Raw genomic sequence first — 17150 nt, 5'->3', positions numbered from 1 at the left:
TATTTTTAATTTCTCTACAACTGTAAACTTTTTTCTTTCTTTGAAAAATCATTAAATGACAATCTTCAAGGCAATGACTTATTTTAACGTTGTAATTGTCATCTCTGAAGAGTTTCAGGTCGTCTTTAAAGATTCATCCTTAAAGGTAACCCTGTATAGGATAACCTAAACTAGAGTTTGTTGCGTGTGTGGTTCCGATCTGGCTCTATTATCTTTAAGAAATATTTAAAAACCAGATCCATTTTTTATATGGCGGATCCAGAATCCAGGTCCGGATCCGGATCCGCATGCCATCTAAATGGATCCTTAGCACTGTTAGAGATTTGCCTGTCCGATTTAAAATCCGCAATAAAAAATGATCAATTTTCTGATTTAGAAAAAACAAGTCTTATTAACCCTTTATCAGACAATTAAATTGTTGATCATACATACCACCTAACATATGGATGAAGGGTCACCAGGGAGTAAGGAATAGAAAGGAGATATAACTGACACGGTTCGTCCTACCATATGATTATACATGCTTTGCAGACGGGTACTCCATTTGTATAAGAATTATTCAGAATAAGTTATTGTATACGCAGTGTAAATGTACATCAGACAAATATATCTTAGTTAAATGAAGTACCCGTCTGCAAAGCATGTATAATCATATGGTAGGGCCAACCGCGTCAGTTATATCTCCCTTCTATATCATACTCCCTGAGGGTCACTCAAAATTACGTCTACAGGCCCATTAATATCCATTCAGTAATTCGACACAAAATCACAAAAGAAAAATTGAACCTAGTCAGAAAAGTCACAATTCAAGTTCATTCAAAATCTAGCAACTGACTTTTATCTTGCGTAGACGAGAGGTAAATATTGATTTTTTCAATCTTATTTTTAACTTACTTTAAGGTCGACTTCGGAGAGATATTCTTCTACAATGTCCATAATTTCAGGGGATATGTTTTATCTGAGGTCACAAATTTGAAAATTAGAAGTATTGTGAATACAAAAATCCGATCTAATTGAAAGAGATGTCATATAATGATTGATAAACAAAGTTTCTTTCTTTAACCTGAAAATTCTGTATTATATGGAATAGAAAACATTTAAACTTCTTGTTTTCATTTCAAAAATGTGTTCCTTGAGCAAAACTAGATTATATGTCCGGTAGTTTTTTTGTCTTCTCTGCTATACTATCTATCTATCTATCTGGAAGTTTTAGATTTATCGATTTATCCATAGCTAGCGGTCATTCTTCTGAAATTTAAAGATGCTGTGTAATTACACCAGTAAATTAGAAACAATAATAATACAGGGTGTTTCATATATCACAAAAATATTAGGACTAGATTTGATGTATAAAACTTGGAAAAGTTTGACAAAAAATGTATTTTTTTTTTCGATGAAAACAAATAATTTCTCAGTTCAGAATGGAGAATTAAACTTTAAGCAGGCCGCAGGAGTTGAAAGATTTTCAATGTGAAGGGCATACTGGAGAAAAAATAAAGAAAGATTTGTAACAAATAAATCAAATTACGGTTTAAATCTTCTTTCCATTAACATTATTTGTGAACATTGCCGATTAATAATAAAAGACATTATTTTTAAACCTCTTTCATTTTTATCAAAATTTTTTCTAGGCCAAATTTGTTCAGGTCTGAAGGACTGATACAATTTATTACAAGACTGTTAGTGTTTATTAGGTGTTCTGATTTTTTAATCTAAATGAAATTAAAAATGTTAATGTTATAATATTTCCATATTTCCTGTAAATTTTCAAAATATGTGACATTTACACAATACACATCTCCATTCAAAATAAAGAAAGACTTGTTTTGCTGGGTCCCCCTGTAGCTAATTCGAGTCTACAAGTCTGGGTCCCCCTGTAGCTAATTCGAGTCTACAAGTCTGGGTCCCCCTGTAGCTAATTCGAGTCTACAAGTCTGGGTCCCCCTGTAGCTAATTCGAGTCTACAAGTCCACAAAAATTTGTAAATCAATGTTACTTGGCCAGGCATGCATCACACAGCTGTATAGAGGAATTTAACTAAAATACATGAACAGGGTGTCAAAATATACCTGATAACAAATTATTCAACAAAATATTCCAGGTTCAAACTAAAAACGTGCTTTCACATTTTTTTGAACAAAATATTGAATTTAAAATATTGCAGATAAATTATAAAATATGTAAAATTTATATAAAAAAGTGTGTTCATAAAAATATCACATAATAATATGTCTGAAAGGGACCATGTCCGTGCAATTTCAATTGACAATTACAATAACATAAATAGTTTTATTCGATTTTACTCAACTTATTTAATAGCAGGTTGATAAAGATACTTTATCACCCTGTTTTAGGGAAAATTTAGGTATGAAATTTTAAATTCTTGATCAGAATAAACAAAGGGTCATTTGAAAATACGTTTACAGTCCCTTTGACTGAAAAAATATTCTTTTAATGATGAAAAAAATAATTAACATATATTACTTTATAACGAACCAAACCCTCTCACAATCTTAGAAAAAAAGAATTCGAGATCCGAGTTGTAATATTAATTCCTAGTGAATCTATTATTGAATACTACATCTCTCCTGTTCTGAGGACCCCTCCATCTAAAAAAATAAATATTGTTTTAATGTAGTGTATCCTGCTGTATCTGTAAAGTATCCTTCAATGCTTCTGCCTGCTGTAACCAGCACTTAACTGCTTCATGCAGCAAATCACGCCTAGATCATAAACAAATCAATCAATCAAAGAAAGTTTTATGACCATGATTTTCAAATGAAATTATTCAGCCTCCCATTTCCCATACCCCCCTCTCCTCTCCCTTCTCTTCCCATCCTCCCTCTTCTTCCCTCTGTCTATAAAATCTCACTGCCATAAATAGTATCTTTTAAAGTCTTAAAAATCTGCCACAAAAAGAATCTTAGTCCATAAAATCTGCCACAAATATAATCTTAGTCCATAAAATCTGCCACAAATAGAATCTTAGTCCATAAAATCCGTCAAAAGTAGAATCTTAGTCCATAAATCTGCCACAAATAGAATATAAGTCCATAAAATTTGCCACAAATAGAATATAAGTCCATAAAATTTGCCACAAATAGAATTTTAGTCCATAAAAATGCCACAAAAAAATTCTTAGTATATAAAATCTGCAACAAATAGCATCTTAGACCATAAAATCTGCCACAAATAGAATCTAAGTCCATAAAATCTGCCACAAATAGTATCATAGTCCCATAAAATCTGCCACAAATAGAATCTTAGTCCATAAAATCTGCCATAATTATTATCCTAGTCTAGAAAACCTGCCGCAAATAATATCTTAGTCCGTAAAATCTGCCACAACCCCACAAATAGAATCTTAGTCTAAAAAATCTGCCACAAATTGAATCTTAGTCAATAAAATCTGTAACTAAAAGAATATTAGCCGATATAATCTGCAAAAAATAAAATCTCTGTCCATAAAATCTGCTACAAAGTGAAGTCTTGGTTTGATGGTCTACCTGGTTCCCTTGGGTTCCTTCTGGAGTAGTGGAACCAGTACCCCTAGTCCCGCAGTATACCTGGCGAATAAAGACCAGTATTAAAGATTAAAACAGAGATTAGACCTGCAGAGCAGAGTTTAGAACTGAAGAACAGAGATTTGAACTAAAGAACAGAGATTAGAACTCAAGAACAGAGATTAGAACTAAAGAAAAGAGATTAGAACTAAAGAACAGAGATTAGAACTAAAAGACAGAGATGGGATCTAAAGAACAGAGATTAAATATGAACAGAGATTAGACCTGAAGAACAGAGATTAGAGCTGAATAACAGAGATTAGAGCTGAAGAACAGAGATTAGAACTAAAGAATAGGTATTAGAACTAAAGAACAGATAATAGACCTGCAGAGCAGAGATTAGAACTAAAGAACAGAGATTAGAACTAAAACACAGAGATTAGAACTAAAGAAAAGAGATTAGAACTAAAGAACAGAGATTAGAACTAAAGAACAGAGATTAGAACTAAAGAGCAGAGATTAGAACTATAGAACAGAGATTAAATCTGAACAGAGATTAGACCTGAAGAACACAGATTAGAGCTGAAGAACAGAGATTAGAGCTGAAGAACAGACATTAGAACTAAACAAGAGAGATTAGATCTTGAGAAGAGCGATACAAATTTAAGAGCAGAGATTATAACTGGAGAACAGATATTAGACAGTGAGAACGAGATTAGAACTAGATAGCAGAGATTAGACCGGGAGAACAGAAATTTAATAGGTCTGAAAGAATATATAAAAATTAGGCTTTTAGGGCGCTTCGCGCCCATCTTCTATTTAAATTGTGAACATGTTCTTTTTTTACATTTTCAAACAAAAAAGAAAAAATGTTGCGGATTTTTAAAAAAAAATTCGCGGATTTTCAGGAATTTAAATTTTTTATCAAAATTAAAAACCTTTAAAACACATTTTAAAAAAATTTTTATCATTCATAAACCTTCCCTGTGGTCACGTGATGTCCCACAAAAAATTTGGGCCCGATCAGTTCAGCCGTTTTGACGTTTATTGGATACAAATAAACAAACAGACAGACAGACAAACAGACAGACAAGCCAAATTTATATGTAGAAGAAAGCAGTTTAAAGCCAAAAAATTGAGGAATAGTAAGACGACATTTAAGCAATCTTATATGCTATTTTCTGTTGTTATACCAGTAGGTTTTAAATTATCAAATGGGTTTGTGCATACTGACCAATTGCGGTGTGTTGTTATTGGACTATTAGAAATCATAATGATAAGTATAATCGAACAGCCATCTTCCTATTCCACAGTTTTATGGGTCCGACTGTACCTATCTACAGCTTGCTCAATATCTCCTTGCAATTGATAGTTTCTGGCAGCAATACAGATCTCCAGACCTCCTTCCATACCAGGAGTAATCTAATCAATATAGGAGTGTATATATAGACCTCTTTCCACATTAAACTTATTATCAATCGATTTGTTAAAGAATTTTCTTTCCCGTTGTAAGCATTAACAACATATTTATCATTTGCCTTTCTTTAGTTTTATATTTTAACCCTATAAGTAAACCCTGAAAACATTATATTGTGGTCTGTACACTAAAGCTACTGCCGTTTTTTTACACACCTTGTAAATAAAATAAAAATCAACCCAAAAAGAACTGAACAATCGCCATACGTTAAAAAAATTCTAATCACTATATCTATACAAGCGGATGTTGTAGACTTTTGGATTTTTTTAAAAACTGACTTCTGTTAGATGAGAAAGTTTAAAAGAATTGAGTTTTTGTCATAAACTCATATTTTCTAATCCCTAAATCTTCGCTACCCAATGTTGAAGACCTTCGATATTTCAAACTATGAATTCTGTTTGATAAAATAAACTAAATTTGAAATATCAAAACTTACACTATAAAGGAAGCAAATAAATAGTAAAGTTTTTTCAACAATATTTACTAAAGCTTAACGTTGTATATTTGTTGTTTTATATTATGTGTCCAGTGTGGCAAGTGGACTTCAAGAATTTAAAAAAAAACTGTGCTTACTGGGTACTCAGTGTTTCTTCTAACAAAGTAGAACTATACGGTCCTGTTTTTTGTTTATTCCTATTTTGTAGACCTCGCCACCCCCCCCCCCTTAACCCCCCAAAAATATTTTACTCCGAAATTTTTTTCTTTAATAGAAAAATTTGAAAATGATTCCTTTAACAACCTGTGTGGGGGGGGGATTTCAGACAAAAAACACCTAAATATTTGCCAATAAAAGCGCGTGTACATTTATAAGGTTCTCTGCTGTTTTCACTGATGTTAAGATAAATAAAGTAAATTGAATTCTCAAGAAAGACATTTGTTACCATTTTTTCGAAGCAATAAATTTCCCTAACCTTCGCTAAATGATAGAGTTCAGCGTAGTTTGGAAGAGAATTGTTGACAACCTGCTGGCGGGCAACCTCTCGACTTGGCAGCTGGTCACGTGTCAGATTGAATAGTTTGGTTTGGTATCCTCGGAGGGAACTCTTATATTTCCCGCGTAAACTCTCGTCCTAAAACAGCGCCATTTTTATTTTTTGAGTAAAAAGATCAACAATGCGATTAAAATCAAGCGACACTGTCTCAAGAACAAAATAGTACCAAACAAAAAAGATATATGGGAAATTTTATTGTCGATTTTTAGTAGTAAAAATATGTTTTTCGACTTATTAATTATTAATATTTTTTGATAATAAGATTTCTCAGTCATCACTCATCGCTATTACAGGTTTAAAGGGATTGTAAGCATAATTTCAAGTGATCCTCAATGTAAAGCTGCCAATGCCCGATTCAAAACGGCACAATTGAATACTGAAATTGAAATGCACAAGTCCCTTATAAAGAGAAATCAAATAAAAAATATTAAGTTTTTAAATTACTTACATTTATATTTAATTCATGCTTGTTCAGAGTAAGGTTTCAAGTTTACCTTTGTGAATTGGACATTGTCATCTATGCATGGAGGGTCACTTTAAAATACACAAGTCCCTTTAAAGTTCCACTGAAAGTCATCAACACTAATGTAACGGTCTCTTAACAAATAAGAAAAAGAAGTTCTAAAAAATATAAACTATATTGTTTATAAGAACAAAGAATCGGATCTGAATTAAAATAAGTTTATTTTGCACAAGATGAAAGAACTTCCATCTTTAAAGAAAATCAAGTTACGAGATTTTGATTCAAAAGAGAATTATACCTTCAAAAATCTAATTTCAATGCTTTTGTGGAGAAAATAATGAAAAATTAGACATTAACTGGCAAATTTTGAAACATTTTAGGTTCGTTTATTTTCTACGGTTCGGCGGATAACCCCCCCCCCCCTCCCTCCCTCCCAAAAAACATCGGAACATATAAGATTTTTTTCTTTCTTTAAAGCATATATCCCTGATGAGATACGTAAATAAATTTTCATATTTGCTACAGAGGCTTTAATTCTTTACAAAAAAGTTTCTTGAAAGTGGATAAAAATTTAATGTACTACCAAAACTACTACATATAATTTCCTAAGGGGTAAAATTAAATTAACTGCAAACATAATTTCAAGTGACCCTCCATATAAAAAATGTCCTATTCCAAACAGTACCCTTGGTCAGATGCATGAGATGAGATATCTATCATCTTATCAGAATAAAACAATCACTTGCGCATTTCTTCTTAAGAAACAAGAAAATTATCAGAGTTATAAACCTTTCAAGCTAGAAAAACGACGATATTTTCCAGGTTAATGATCAGTTAAAGGTTGGTACAGTTGTGAATCCGTCAAGCCGCTATTTAATTAAGAAGTCACTTCAAATTACGTTTGCAGTCAGTTTAAGCAATAATTAAGGATAGGAAAATTATAATTGAAATTTCTAAAATAAAACAAGACATTCTTATATATATATGTTGCATGTAGCCGGCCAAACGGCTGGAACGATCGCGCTGAAATTTTTTGTGGACACTCATGGGTGGCCGGGGGGTGTTATAATAGGCTAAACAAATTCGATTTTTTTATTCAATTTTTTTTCCACGGGCAACGCCGGGCCCTACAGCTTCAATAACATATAACACCTTAAAATTACAGGAAATTCCAAGATATGGAAGGTCAGGGTGGGGGGGGATATCTTACTTCGGTATAATAGTATAATGTTTTGGCATATTCTGCTGCTGTTTCATAAAAATTGATTGATTGTTTCAAGTCTCCAGTACTCTCAGCAACAGCTCCCAACCTCTCATTCTCAACCATCTGTACAACATATATCATAAAAAAGTTCAGTTTGTATAATTAGTGTCTGTATGTAAGTTCAAGTAATTAGGGACCCCCTCTTGTCCCTCTTTTAGTTGATATTCTGCTGGTTTTGTGTACATTGAAGAAAAATTGGCGGATTTTTATTAATATCATAGTGGATTTCTTTAAAAGATTCAGAAAATATGAATACGTTTCTTTAACGATTTTGTGTAAAACTCGAGACCCTCTGAAAATCCGTTAAATTGCAGTAGGTTTTTAGAACCCACTACAGTGTTACATCCATACATTCATTCATGGCAGGGGCGTCAGGAATTTGTGAAGGGGGACTGACTCAGTAAAACTATGATTTCTAGGGGGATTGAATCCACTATAGCCCCCCCCCCTGTATACGCCCCAGACATTAGTATAAAAGTGATGCAATAATTAAATAAAACATTTTTTCAAAATTGCAAGGATTTTTAATTGAAATTATATTTTCAGAAAATCACATATTTCACTACCTTTTCCTCTGAATGTGGTTGGGGAATACTCAACTCTAACTTGAGAAATTGATCATCTTTTAACTCCTAAATTTAAATTTTCATCAAAAATACTTTCAAAGAAAAAGTGTCATGATATTTCTTTTTGATTATTTTTTAACGTTTTTGCGTAATTTCACAGTAAATAATATCTAGCCATTTGATTCTTTAAACTTGGAAGCTGTGCTTAGGATCCATTTGATTTTGATGCGGATCCGGATAAGCTGGATCCGCACTGAAAAAACATGGATCCGGATCCAGGTAATGAACATTTCTCTAAGATTTACAATTCCTTTTCTTCTTATTTTTTGCGTATTTTTATGCTAAAACTTTATTAACATTTTCGAGATATGGAAATTTTTGATAATCTCTTTTTTTATCAGTTCAGATTTTGGGTTTCGAGAGCTGAAGATTACCCCCCCCCCCCGTTTTTTGTTAATAATTTAACCCTTGGATACGCATCCGTGGATCAGCATATTTTTGCAGATCCGAATCCAGGGAGCAAAATGTTGCGGATCTAATGGATGCGAATCCGGATCCTAAGCACTGCTTGTAAGAAAATAAATTTGAACCTTAAATCCCATCCTCTGCTCAGGGTTCCTCTGTAGACAGGAGGAGAGAAAGGATCGACACTCAGGGCTTAAACTAATATCTCCGGGTATACTCACATCCTTATCTTCCTGGATCAAACTTCAAGATGACAATTTTCAGATATTTTGCAGTAGTATGGATTTTCAAGAAATAACGTTCTCCAGGCGAGCGCGGAGGGGTGGGTGGTTTTGGTGCTCTTGGGATATATGTGAAAATTTGGAAATCAAAAGGCAGTTTTATTTTTAGTTTTTTATACTTTTTACCTTTTACCCAAATGTAAAAAAGGGGGGAAACAAATTTAGAAGAATATATATACCCCTACATATTTTTCTCGCATGTTTGTCAAATGTTGTTCATTCATCAAGTCAAGTTTTTGTTCAGTTCTCTTTTATTTATGTATAACTTAGTTTCTGTTCGATCATGACTCATAAACTCCTGGACTGATTGGCCTCAAATTTGGATTGGGGAACTCGGTAGAACTACGGGGATATTCTTAGCTTGGTTTGAAAATTCGAAGTCGAGTAATTTTCTGGAAAAGCTGGGTTCCCAAGATGGTGTTGAATGTGAAGTGAGGAATTAAAGGTGTTGAATGTGAAGTGAGGAATTAAAGTTTTTCCTTGATTTTCTGAATTAGTTCCTCTAACGTTGAACTGGAGAACGGAGCACGTCCAAACAGTGCTTCAAACAAAATGACCCCAACTGACCAGATATCAACCTGAACAATAATTTCAAATTAAACTTAAAGGACCTATCGACGTTATTTCAAGAGTTCCATGCCTGATTCACAACGGCACCATTTTAACATTACTGAGTAACTCTAACAAAGATACCTTGTTTTTTATTTTACAAAGAAATAAATTCTATCGATTTTCTTACTAATCTCCGCTGCATAATCTTTTAAAAAGAAACTGCATAAAAAGGGTCATAAATTGGATAAACACAATAGAGAAAGTGTGAACAGTGAAGATAGTAAAAACAGAGTCAAAATTGATTTTAAAGAGTTTTTACAAATTATGCAATAAATGTACGCAACTATTGAGAAGAAAACCAATATTACCATATATTAAAACTCAATCAAAAAAATGTTCCGAGAAAACTGTTCAGTGTAAAACTGTTCAGTGTAAAACTGTTCAGTGTAAAACTGTTCAGTGTAAAACTGTTCAGTGTAAAACTGTTCAGTGTAAAACTGTGCAGTGTAAAACTGTTCAGTTTAAAACTTTACAATGTAAAACTGTACAGTGTAAAACTGTTTAGTGTAAAACTTTTTAGTGTAAAACTGTTTAGTGTAAAACTGTTCAGTGTAAAACTGTACAATGTAAAATTGTACAATGTAAAACTGTACAATGTGAAACTGTTCAGTGTAAAACTGTAAAGTGTAAAACTGTACAATGTAAAACTGTACAGTATAAAACTGTACAGTGTAAAACTGTACAGTGTAAAAATGTTCAGTGTAAAACTGTTCAGTGTAAAACTGTACAGTGTAAAACTGTTCAGTGTAAAACTGTACAGTGTACAACTGTACAATGTAAAACTGTTCAGTGTAAAACTGTACAGTGTACAACTGTTCAGTTTAAACTGTTTAGTGTAAAACTGTTCAGTGTAAAACTGTACAGTATATAAAGAAAATTATATAAATACAATGTACCAAGTACTGTATACACTGCACTAACCTTAGGTGAATAGCTCTTAGTAAGTACAATCTCTGGAGCCATATACAACGGAGATCCTCGTACACCCAGATCGTTTTCTCCTTCTGTACATGACACATAAATAATTCATCTATGCATACAATAAAGCTCTCGCTCATCTATTTATATATGTTAGCTATTGCTGGCCAAACGGTTGGACCAAATTGGTTGAAATTAGTTGAGGGAAACCCATGCTCAGTGGGTTTTTAAAATTCCAGGAGCAACTTGAGCTAGTTTACAGTAGGTTTATTTAGCCTTTCTATGAATAATTTCAGCTTTTCATTTGCCAGTCCTTAGAATCCGGAATTTTGATCCGTATCCGTTAAATTCGCAACATTTTGACGTCCTTCATCCGGAACTTCAAAAATATACGGATCTACAGATCTAGATCCAATTGACAAAAAATCAACCAAAAACTAAAAGAAATATGCATGACTTTGATTCAAATCCGGCTAAAATTTGTCAGGGCGGATCCAGGATCGGTTCCGCATCCTAAGCACCGCATTGCAAGTCTTAATATTTTTTTTGTACATTTAAAGATGACAACAACAATGTTTTACTCTCTATTTTTTAAAATTCAACAAGTCTGACAGCACATATAACTTTTAAATAAATCGGCCTAGTAGGTTAAGATTTTTGACGTGTTTTGGATACAAAAAAAAAAAAAAACCAACAGACAATGCAAACACATATAAAGGGACTGGTTTTCTAAAAAATATTGTCTTCATCATGAAAAACATTCTATTCATTTTTTATTAAAATTATTCACTTAATTTAAAAGCTAAACATTATTTTTTTTATAGATGATTTTGTCCAAAAATGTTTTTAAAGAATTTCAAAGCGAAAGAAATGTAAATATGAAATCTTATCAGAGACTTTTTATTGAAACAAGTTTTTAGCCGTCAAAATAAATAGTTAAAAGAATTGTCTTTTTTTAAGTTAATATTCGAATAGAAGTAAGTAAGTAAGTAAAAGTAAGTAAGAAAGTATTTATGAAATAAAACAAAAACATACAAAATTAAGTGTCTTTAAAGATAATAATGGATATTTTGAATCTATCTACAATTTGTTAAAAATGGTGCCGTGACAAACTCCTGAAAGACAAACTCCTGAAAGACAAACTCCTGAAAGACAAACTCCGGAAAGACAAACTCCGGAAAGACAAACTCCGGAAAGACAAACTCCTGAAAGACAAACTCCTGACGAGACAAACTCCTGACGAGACAAACTCCTGAAAGACAAACTCCTGAAATCCGATGTTAAAAAGATCCATTAACGCTTAAATGACCCTCAATGCAAAGACGGCAATGTCCATACCCTCAAACGTTTTGTCTGATTAAGTATGAATTAGATATCAATGCTTTTCTCTACAAAAGTGACTAGAGCATTTCTACTGCAAAAAAAGATAAAGGAATTATCAGAATGAAACACTTTTAATCCTAGAAAACGAGAATATCTTCCACATTATTGATCAGATATAGGTTTCAGGGTAACCGTGGTAAGTAAATTGGGCATTGTCATGTTTGCATGGAGAGTTTCACTTACAGTCCCTTTAAGAAATAATAAATATATCTGCAAGTACAAGAGAACCCTACAGGAAACCCTGAAAAGAAGAAAAAAAATTGAGAAAAAAACAAAGACAACCTTTATCTAATCAATAATGTGGAAGATATAATCGGTTTTCTAGCTTTAAGTCACTTTTGAAGATTGGAGAAACCACAATTGAAAACAATCAAAAAAAAATATTCATTTTTGACCCGACAAAGCATTGAAGGATACTGTTGTGAATCAGACATTCCACTCCAGATACGGAGGCCAGAGGGTCATTTAAAATTACGTTAACCGTCCCTTTAAAAAGTAATTTTCTATTCTCTAAAATGCATTTTCATTTCCTGCCTTGAGAACTGGGTTTCGATTTGGGGAGAATTTGTGAAGAAGAAGATTACTTGGCTTTAAATCCATATGACTGAAATAAAAATATATTTTATAAGTTTTTGTTGAAAATTATTTCATTCTAATAACAATAAAAATAATTAAACAATTATGAAACTGAACCTGACAATTTTGAAAGGACAAACTCCTGATGATGCCAAAGTTTTTGGCGAAATATATTGAGAAGAAAATGATATAATTCTAGTGCTAGAGAGTAGGGTTGGGATTTGTTTGAAAACGATCTAAAGTTTACAATTTTGAAAAGAACAAGAAAACTCATAAAAAAGGCGCAATTTTTACAAAAAGAACGAAAAAGTCAAAAAATTTAAAGGACATTGAAAGATATTGTTGGCTTAGCTTTATTTGATCAAATTTGTAGGATTAACTTTGTAAGATTAAATTTGTAGGATTAACTTTGTAGGGATCAACTTTATAGAACTAACTTTGTAAGATTTACTTTGTAGGGATTAACTTTGTAGGATTAAATTTGTAGGATTAAGTTTGTAGGAATCAACTTTGTAGGACTAACTTTTGTAGGAAATAGCTTTATAGGAACAACTTTGTAGGATTTACTTTGTAGGAATGAGCTTTGTAGGGATTAAGTTTGTAAAATTATCTTAGTAGGATTAACTTGATAATGATACCTGATATTGTGTGTTCTCATAAAAAGAAGAGCAGAGCAGAGTTGTTGGCAAAATATTTGCGCGAGGGACTCAGATAATACTTTTCTAAAAAAGTTCAAATTCAAGAAAATTTGTACACCAAACCAAAACAGGGTCGTTTAAACTAAGGGTAAGACCATTAGGCGCTTATTGATAAACAATTTCATATGCACGCGACCAAAAGGTTTCTAAAAGGAAAAAGTTATGATGAATAGGTTGATAAGAATCAAAATCCGAAGCTCCTCTGAAAAGCAGTGCTTAGGATCCATTTAATTTTGATGCGGATCCGGATCCAGGTCATTTCTATAAGATTTACTGAATCTTTTTAACAAAAAATAATTTTCAAATTTTTTATTTTTTTCGCATATTTTTATCCTAAAACTTGATGGAACATTCAGAAATGATGAAATTTGTATAATCTCTCTTTTTTTCAAAAGTTCAAATTTTGGTTTTAGGAGTAAAAAGTTTTTTTTGCAGTTTTTGGTTGACATTTTAGCACTTGGATCCGGATCCTAAGCACTGCTGAAAAGAAAAACAAAATACAAAATAACCTTTAAACCTAAAACATTAACACAGATGATACATTTTTGAAAATAGATGCGCGCGGTAGCTTTTCCACAGCAGTATGTACTGTTACTTGTGATTACTAATCAAAATATATAGTTTTTTAACTCTAAAACTCTAGGCTATAATACAAATGGATAAAGGAAAGGAACGGAGTTTTTGCCACAAACTCTGACTTTCTAACCCCTCTATATTTGTAACCCGATGTCTTGGACGTTTGATATTTCAAACTATTATTTCTGTAACATCAAATTGTCAAGTTTGAGATATCAAAGGTTTACACCATCAGGTTGCGAAGAAATAAGGTTTAGAAAATGTGAGTTTGTGGCAAAAACTCAATTCCTTTCTTGAATTTATCATGTCATATATTATTTTCTTCATAATTGTCCCAAAAGATTATATCTGTTAAAATATTTGAATTTTTTAAATTCCCACAGATCTGAGCAACCCTGATTAAAAACGAAGAAATTGATATGTAACATGATAATTTCATGATTTGTTTACTTTCTTTAGCAGTTTATCAAAACTTTGGAAGCGATTTTCTAATAGAATTCAAGATCTGTTGACCTAAACTTTTCAGGAAGCACTCACAGTTTGTAGTGGAATAGAAATAGATACAGCAATCCTAGCACAAGCCATTTATTAAAATTAGTAATCATTTGTAACCACCTTCTGCATCCTCACCTTTTCTTAATAAATCCAGATAGATCTCCAGCATTAGCGTATTCAAGAACAATATAAACGTGAGTATCATTCCAGGAAAAATCCATCATTTGGATTATAAAATTGTACTTCAACTTCTTCAACGAACTGGTTCATTAACAGTTTTAACTAGTTCTTAGGATCCGCAACATTTTCTCTTCCTAGGTCCGGATCCCCAATAATATGTGGATCCACGGGACAAAATAAACTTCTTGCTCTCAAAATCCAAATCTCAACTGTTGAGTTTTCAAAAAATTAGAACATTGTTGTTTTGTTAAAAAACCAGTAAATCACAAAGAAATGTTCATGACCTATATCTGGATCCTTTTTGTTTAGCAGGGCGGATTCAGGATCCGGGTCCACATCAAACTGAAATAGATTCAAAGAAAGGATCTGGATCATGGATTCGTCCTGTGATAGAATGATCCGGATACTGGATTCGTCCTTAGAAAGAGTGGATCTGAATCTGAGTCTTAAGATTTGTCAGAAAATCTAAATTTGTTAAAAACTATTCCTGATTTCATTTAGTAGATTCTCCCGACCCGCCGACGATAAACTTTTTTTCGGGATAAACTTGACGGCCACAGGACGGTACGGTTTACACTTCTCTTTTCCTAAATGAAAAATATATTTATTTTGAAATATATATATATTATACAATTATACTTTCATCAGTTAACTCTAATCCATATTCTGTAATAACACTTTAATTCTTATTTTAAGAAGTTACATCTATATCAGGGATTGTAAACTTAATTTTAAGTTAACAATTCACAACAATTACCTTATTTGTAAATTAACAAATCAACATTTTGTTTCTTAGAATTGGTGGGAAGTGGGGGAGGGGGGGGGGCCTANTCCTAGCCGCAGAGCTCGGCCCAGAAAGTGTCTTAACTAACGTAACCCATGGCCGCAGCGCTCGGCCCCCTAGCATGTCCTAGGCGCAGCGCTCGGCCCCCCTAGCCTGTTCTAGCTACAGCGCTCGGCCCAGAAATTGTCTTAACCTAACCTAACCCTAAAATAATACAAAATAAATTTTCTACTACCTAAATAACGATTAAAAAGCATGTACAAAATTGGTAGGAAGGGGGAAGGGGGGTCAAAAAATCGTAAACTAGGATGGACCCGGGATTGTAAAATAATGTTAAGCCTACACCTTAGAACAATTTCCTGTTATACTAATTAACAAATAAACATGCGATTTTTAAGATTTGTAACTAACTTATGATTTAAACATTTGAAAATGGAAATATACGGAGCCTAGACTCGTTAAGAAATTTGGACATAAATTTTTTCAGTGTTGACCCAAAATATTACATGTACATCTTTAAAAATAGGGGCGGGGGTCAAAAATGTTACTCTTAATGTATTATAAACAACATAAAAAGAGTTGATTACCTTTAAATACCTCCCCTGAAGTTCCCTCTCCCACCTTTCTCTCAAGAATGTAATTATCTATAAGAGAAGGCATTTCATACAATTCATCTGTAAAAAGAGGTTTTTTTTTAATAGCTTTTCACAGTTGAGAATGAAAAATGTCGAACACGAAAATAAACATACTATCTAAATATGCGCATATTTTAAAAATTGCCGGGAATTCTTAGTGAGCCCTAAATTGGATGCTATATCACTTGCACTAATGTCCAATTGAACTAACGTACTTTTGCACTGAAGTCAGCTGATTAGATCGCATAAACACTTGTGGCCGCAGCGCCCGGCCCCCAAGCCTGTCCTATCCGCGGCGCTCGGCCCCCTAGCCTTTCCTAGCCGCATGCGCTCGGCCCAAAAAAATTGTCTTAACCTAACCTAACCCTCAAATAAAACGTTATTCCGAATGGACGTTAGTGCGAATGTACATTAGTCCGATCAATCATTAGTGCAAACGATATTTTTCAGTTTTCTTTTCTCTCCGTTTTGAGAGTTGGGAGTACTTCGAGAAAAATTACGAAAAAACCGACACAGGACCCTGAGAAAAGAACAAATACTTTTTATGACTATTCTATACAAAAACTACAAACAACTTCAGAGAGAGTATTGCTATAAAATTTTCGAATCCGTCCTGAAATAGTTCACGGCTGGAAACCTTTGCTGAAGTCGTTTTGTTTGAATTAATCAGCATTTTTTGGCATCATATTGTTACTTTTTTCTGAAAATAAAACAAACTATTCTTAAAACGTATACGTATATTTATTAAAATCGACAAAATGTCTGTCTTTTATTCGAAAACTGTTAAATTCAAATCCACTATAATCTACCAATCACATTGAATACCCAGCTAACATTCGATCTCTGTTGTGTTTTGGTCTCCGCCATGTCGTATGTGCGATAGAGGAGAGGTTTCTATACCTCCATAGTATGTACTCCATGTCCCCTCCATTTTTTTTCCGTGCGTCTGTGCGCCTTCCAAAATTAAATAAAACAAGTTCAAATCAATCTTTCAACTTAGTTAAAAACTTTGAAAATTCACATGAAAATAACATTATGTCCATTAATTTTAACTTTTTTTGTCATTTTCATTTGAAATATTTTTTTCTCATTTGAGCTATTTTTTTTTCATTTGAACTATTTTTAAGTTCATTTAAACTATTTTTTTGTTCATTTAAACTATTTTTGTGTTCATTTAAACTATTTTTTTGTTAGCATTTGAACTATTTTTTTGTTCATTTGAACTGTTTTTTATGTCCATTTGAACTATTTTAATGTTCATTTGAACTATTTTTTTGTTTAT

The 17150-nt window shown here is 32.7% G+C and overlaps 2 protein-coding genes and 1 long non-coding RNA gene across 3 annotated transcripts; all 3 read right to left on the bottom strand.

Annotated features, from left to right (window-relative positions):
* Positions 1-1131: 1131 nt before the first annotated feature.
* On the bottom strand, positions 1132-2427 carry LOC111715506 (uncharacterized). The gene is made up of 2 exons (XR_002768244.1): positions 1788-2427; positions 1132-1434 (listed from the first exon to the last, which is right to left on the bottom strand). It is a non-coding gene; the product is annotated as an uncharacterized LOC111715506 (long non-coding RNA).
* A 202-nt stretch (positions 2428-2629) lies between these two features.
* On the bottom strand, positions 2630-10648 carry LOC111715504 (serine/threonine-protein kinase ULK3). Its single transcript, XM_023490837.1, has 9 exons — positions 10545-10648; positions 9491-9589; positions 8856-8963; positions 8266-8331; positions 7646-7762; positions 5892-6050; positions 4837-4925; positions 3507-3566; positions 2630-2723 (listed from the first exon to the last, which is right to left on the bottom strand). The coding sequence occupies exons 1-9, from the start codon at positions 10584-10586 to the stop codon at positions 2630-2632; spliced, it is 834 nt and encodes a 277-aa protein (XP_023346605.1). The 5' UTR covers positions 10587-10648.
* A 1771-nt stretch (positions 10649-12419) lies between these two features.
* LOC111715505 (serine/threonine-protein kinase ULK3) lies at positions 12420-15970 on the bottom strand. The gene is made up of 5 exons (XM_023490838.1): positions 15821-15970; positions 14937-15036; positions 14405-14530; positions 13139-13222; positions 12420-12528 (listed from the first exon to the last, which is right to left on the bottom strand). Exons 1-5 carry the CDS (start codon positions 15891-15893, stop codon positions 12435-12437), a joined length of 477 nt encoding a protein of 158 aa, XP_023346606.1. The 5' UTR covers positions 15894-15970; the 3' UTR covers positions 12420-12434.
* Positions 15971-17150: the final 1180 nt, after the last annotated feature.

The sequence above is a fragment of the Eurytemora carolleeae genome, unplaced genomic scaffold, assembly GCF_000591075.1.
Source record: "Eurytemora carolleeae unplaced genomic scaffold, Eaff_2.0 scaffold1803, whole genome shotgun sequence".
In the NCBI taxonomy this organism is placed as follows: Eukaryota; Metazoa; Arthropoda; class Copepoda; order Calanoida; family Temoridae; genus Eurytemora; species Eurytemora carolleeae.
The sequence above is the reverse complement of the archived record's forward strand: the minus strand, read 5'-3'. Positions and strand labels throughout refer to the sequence as shown.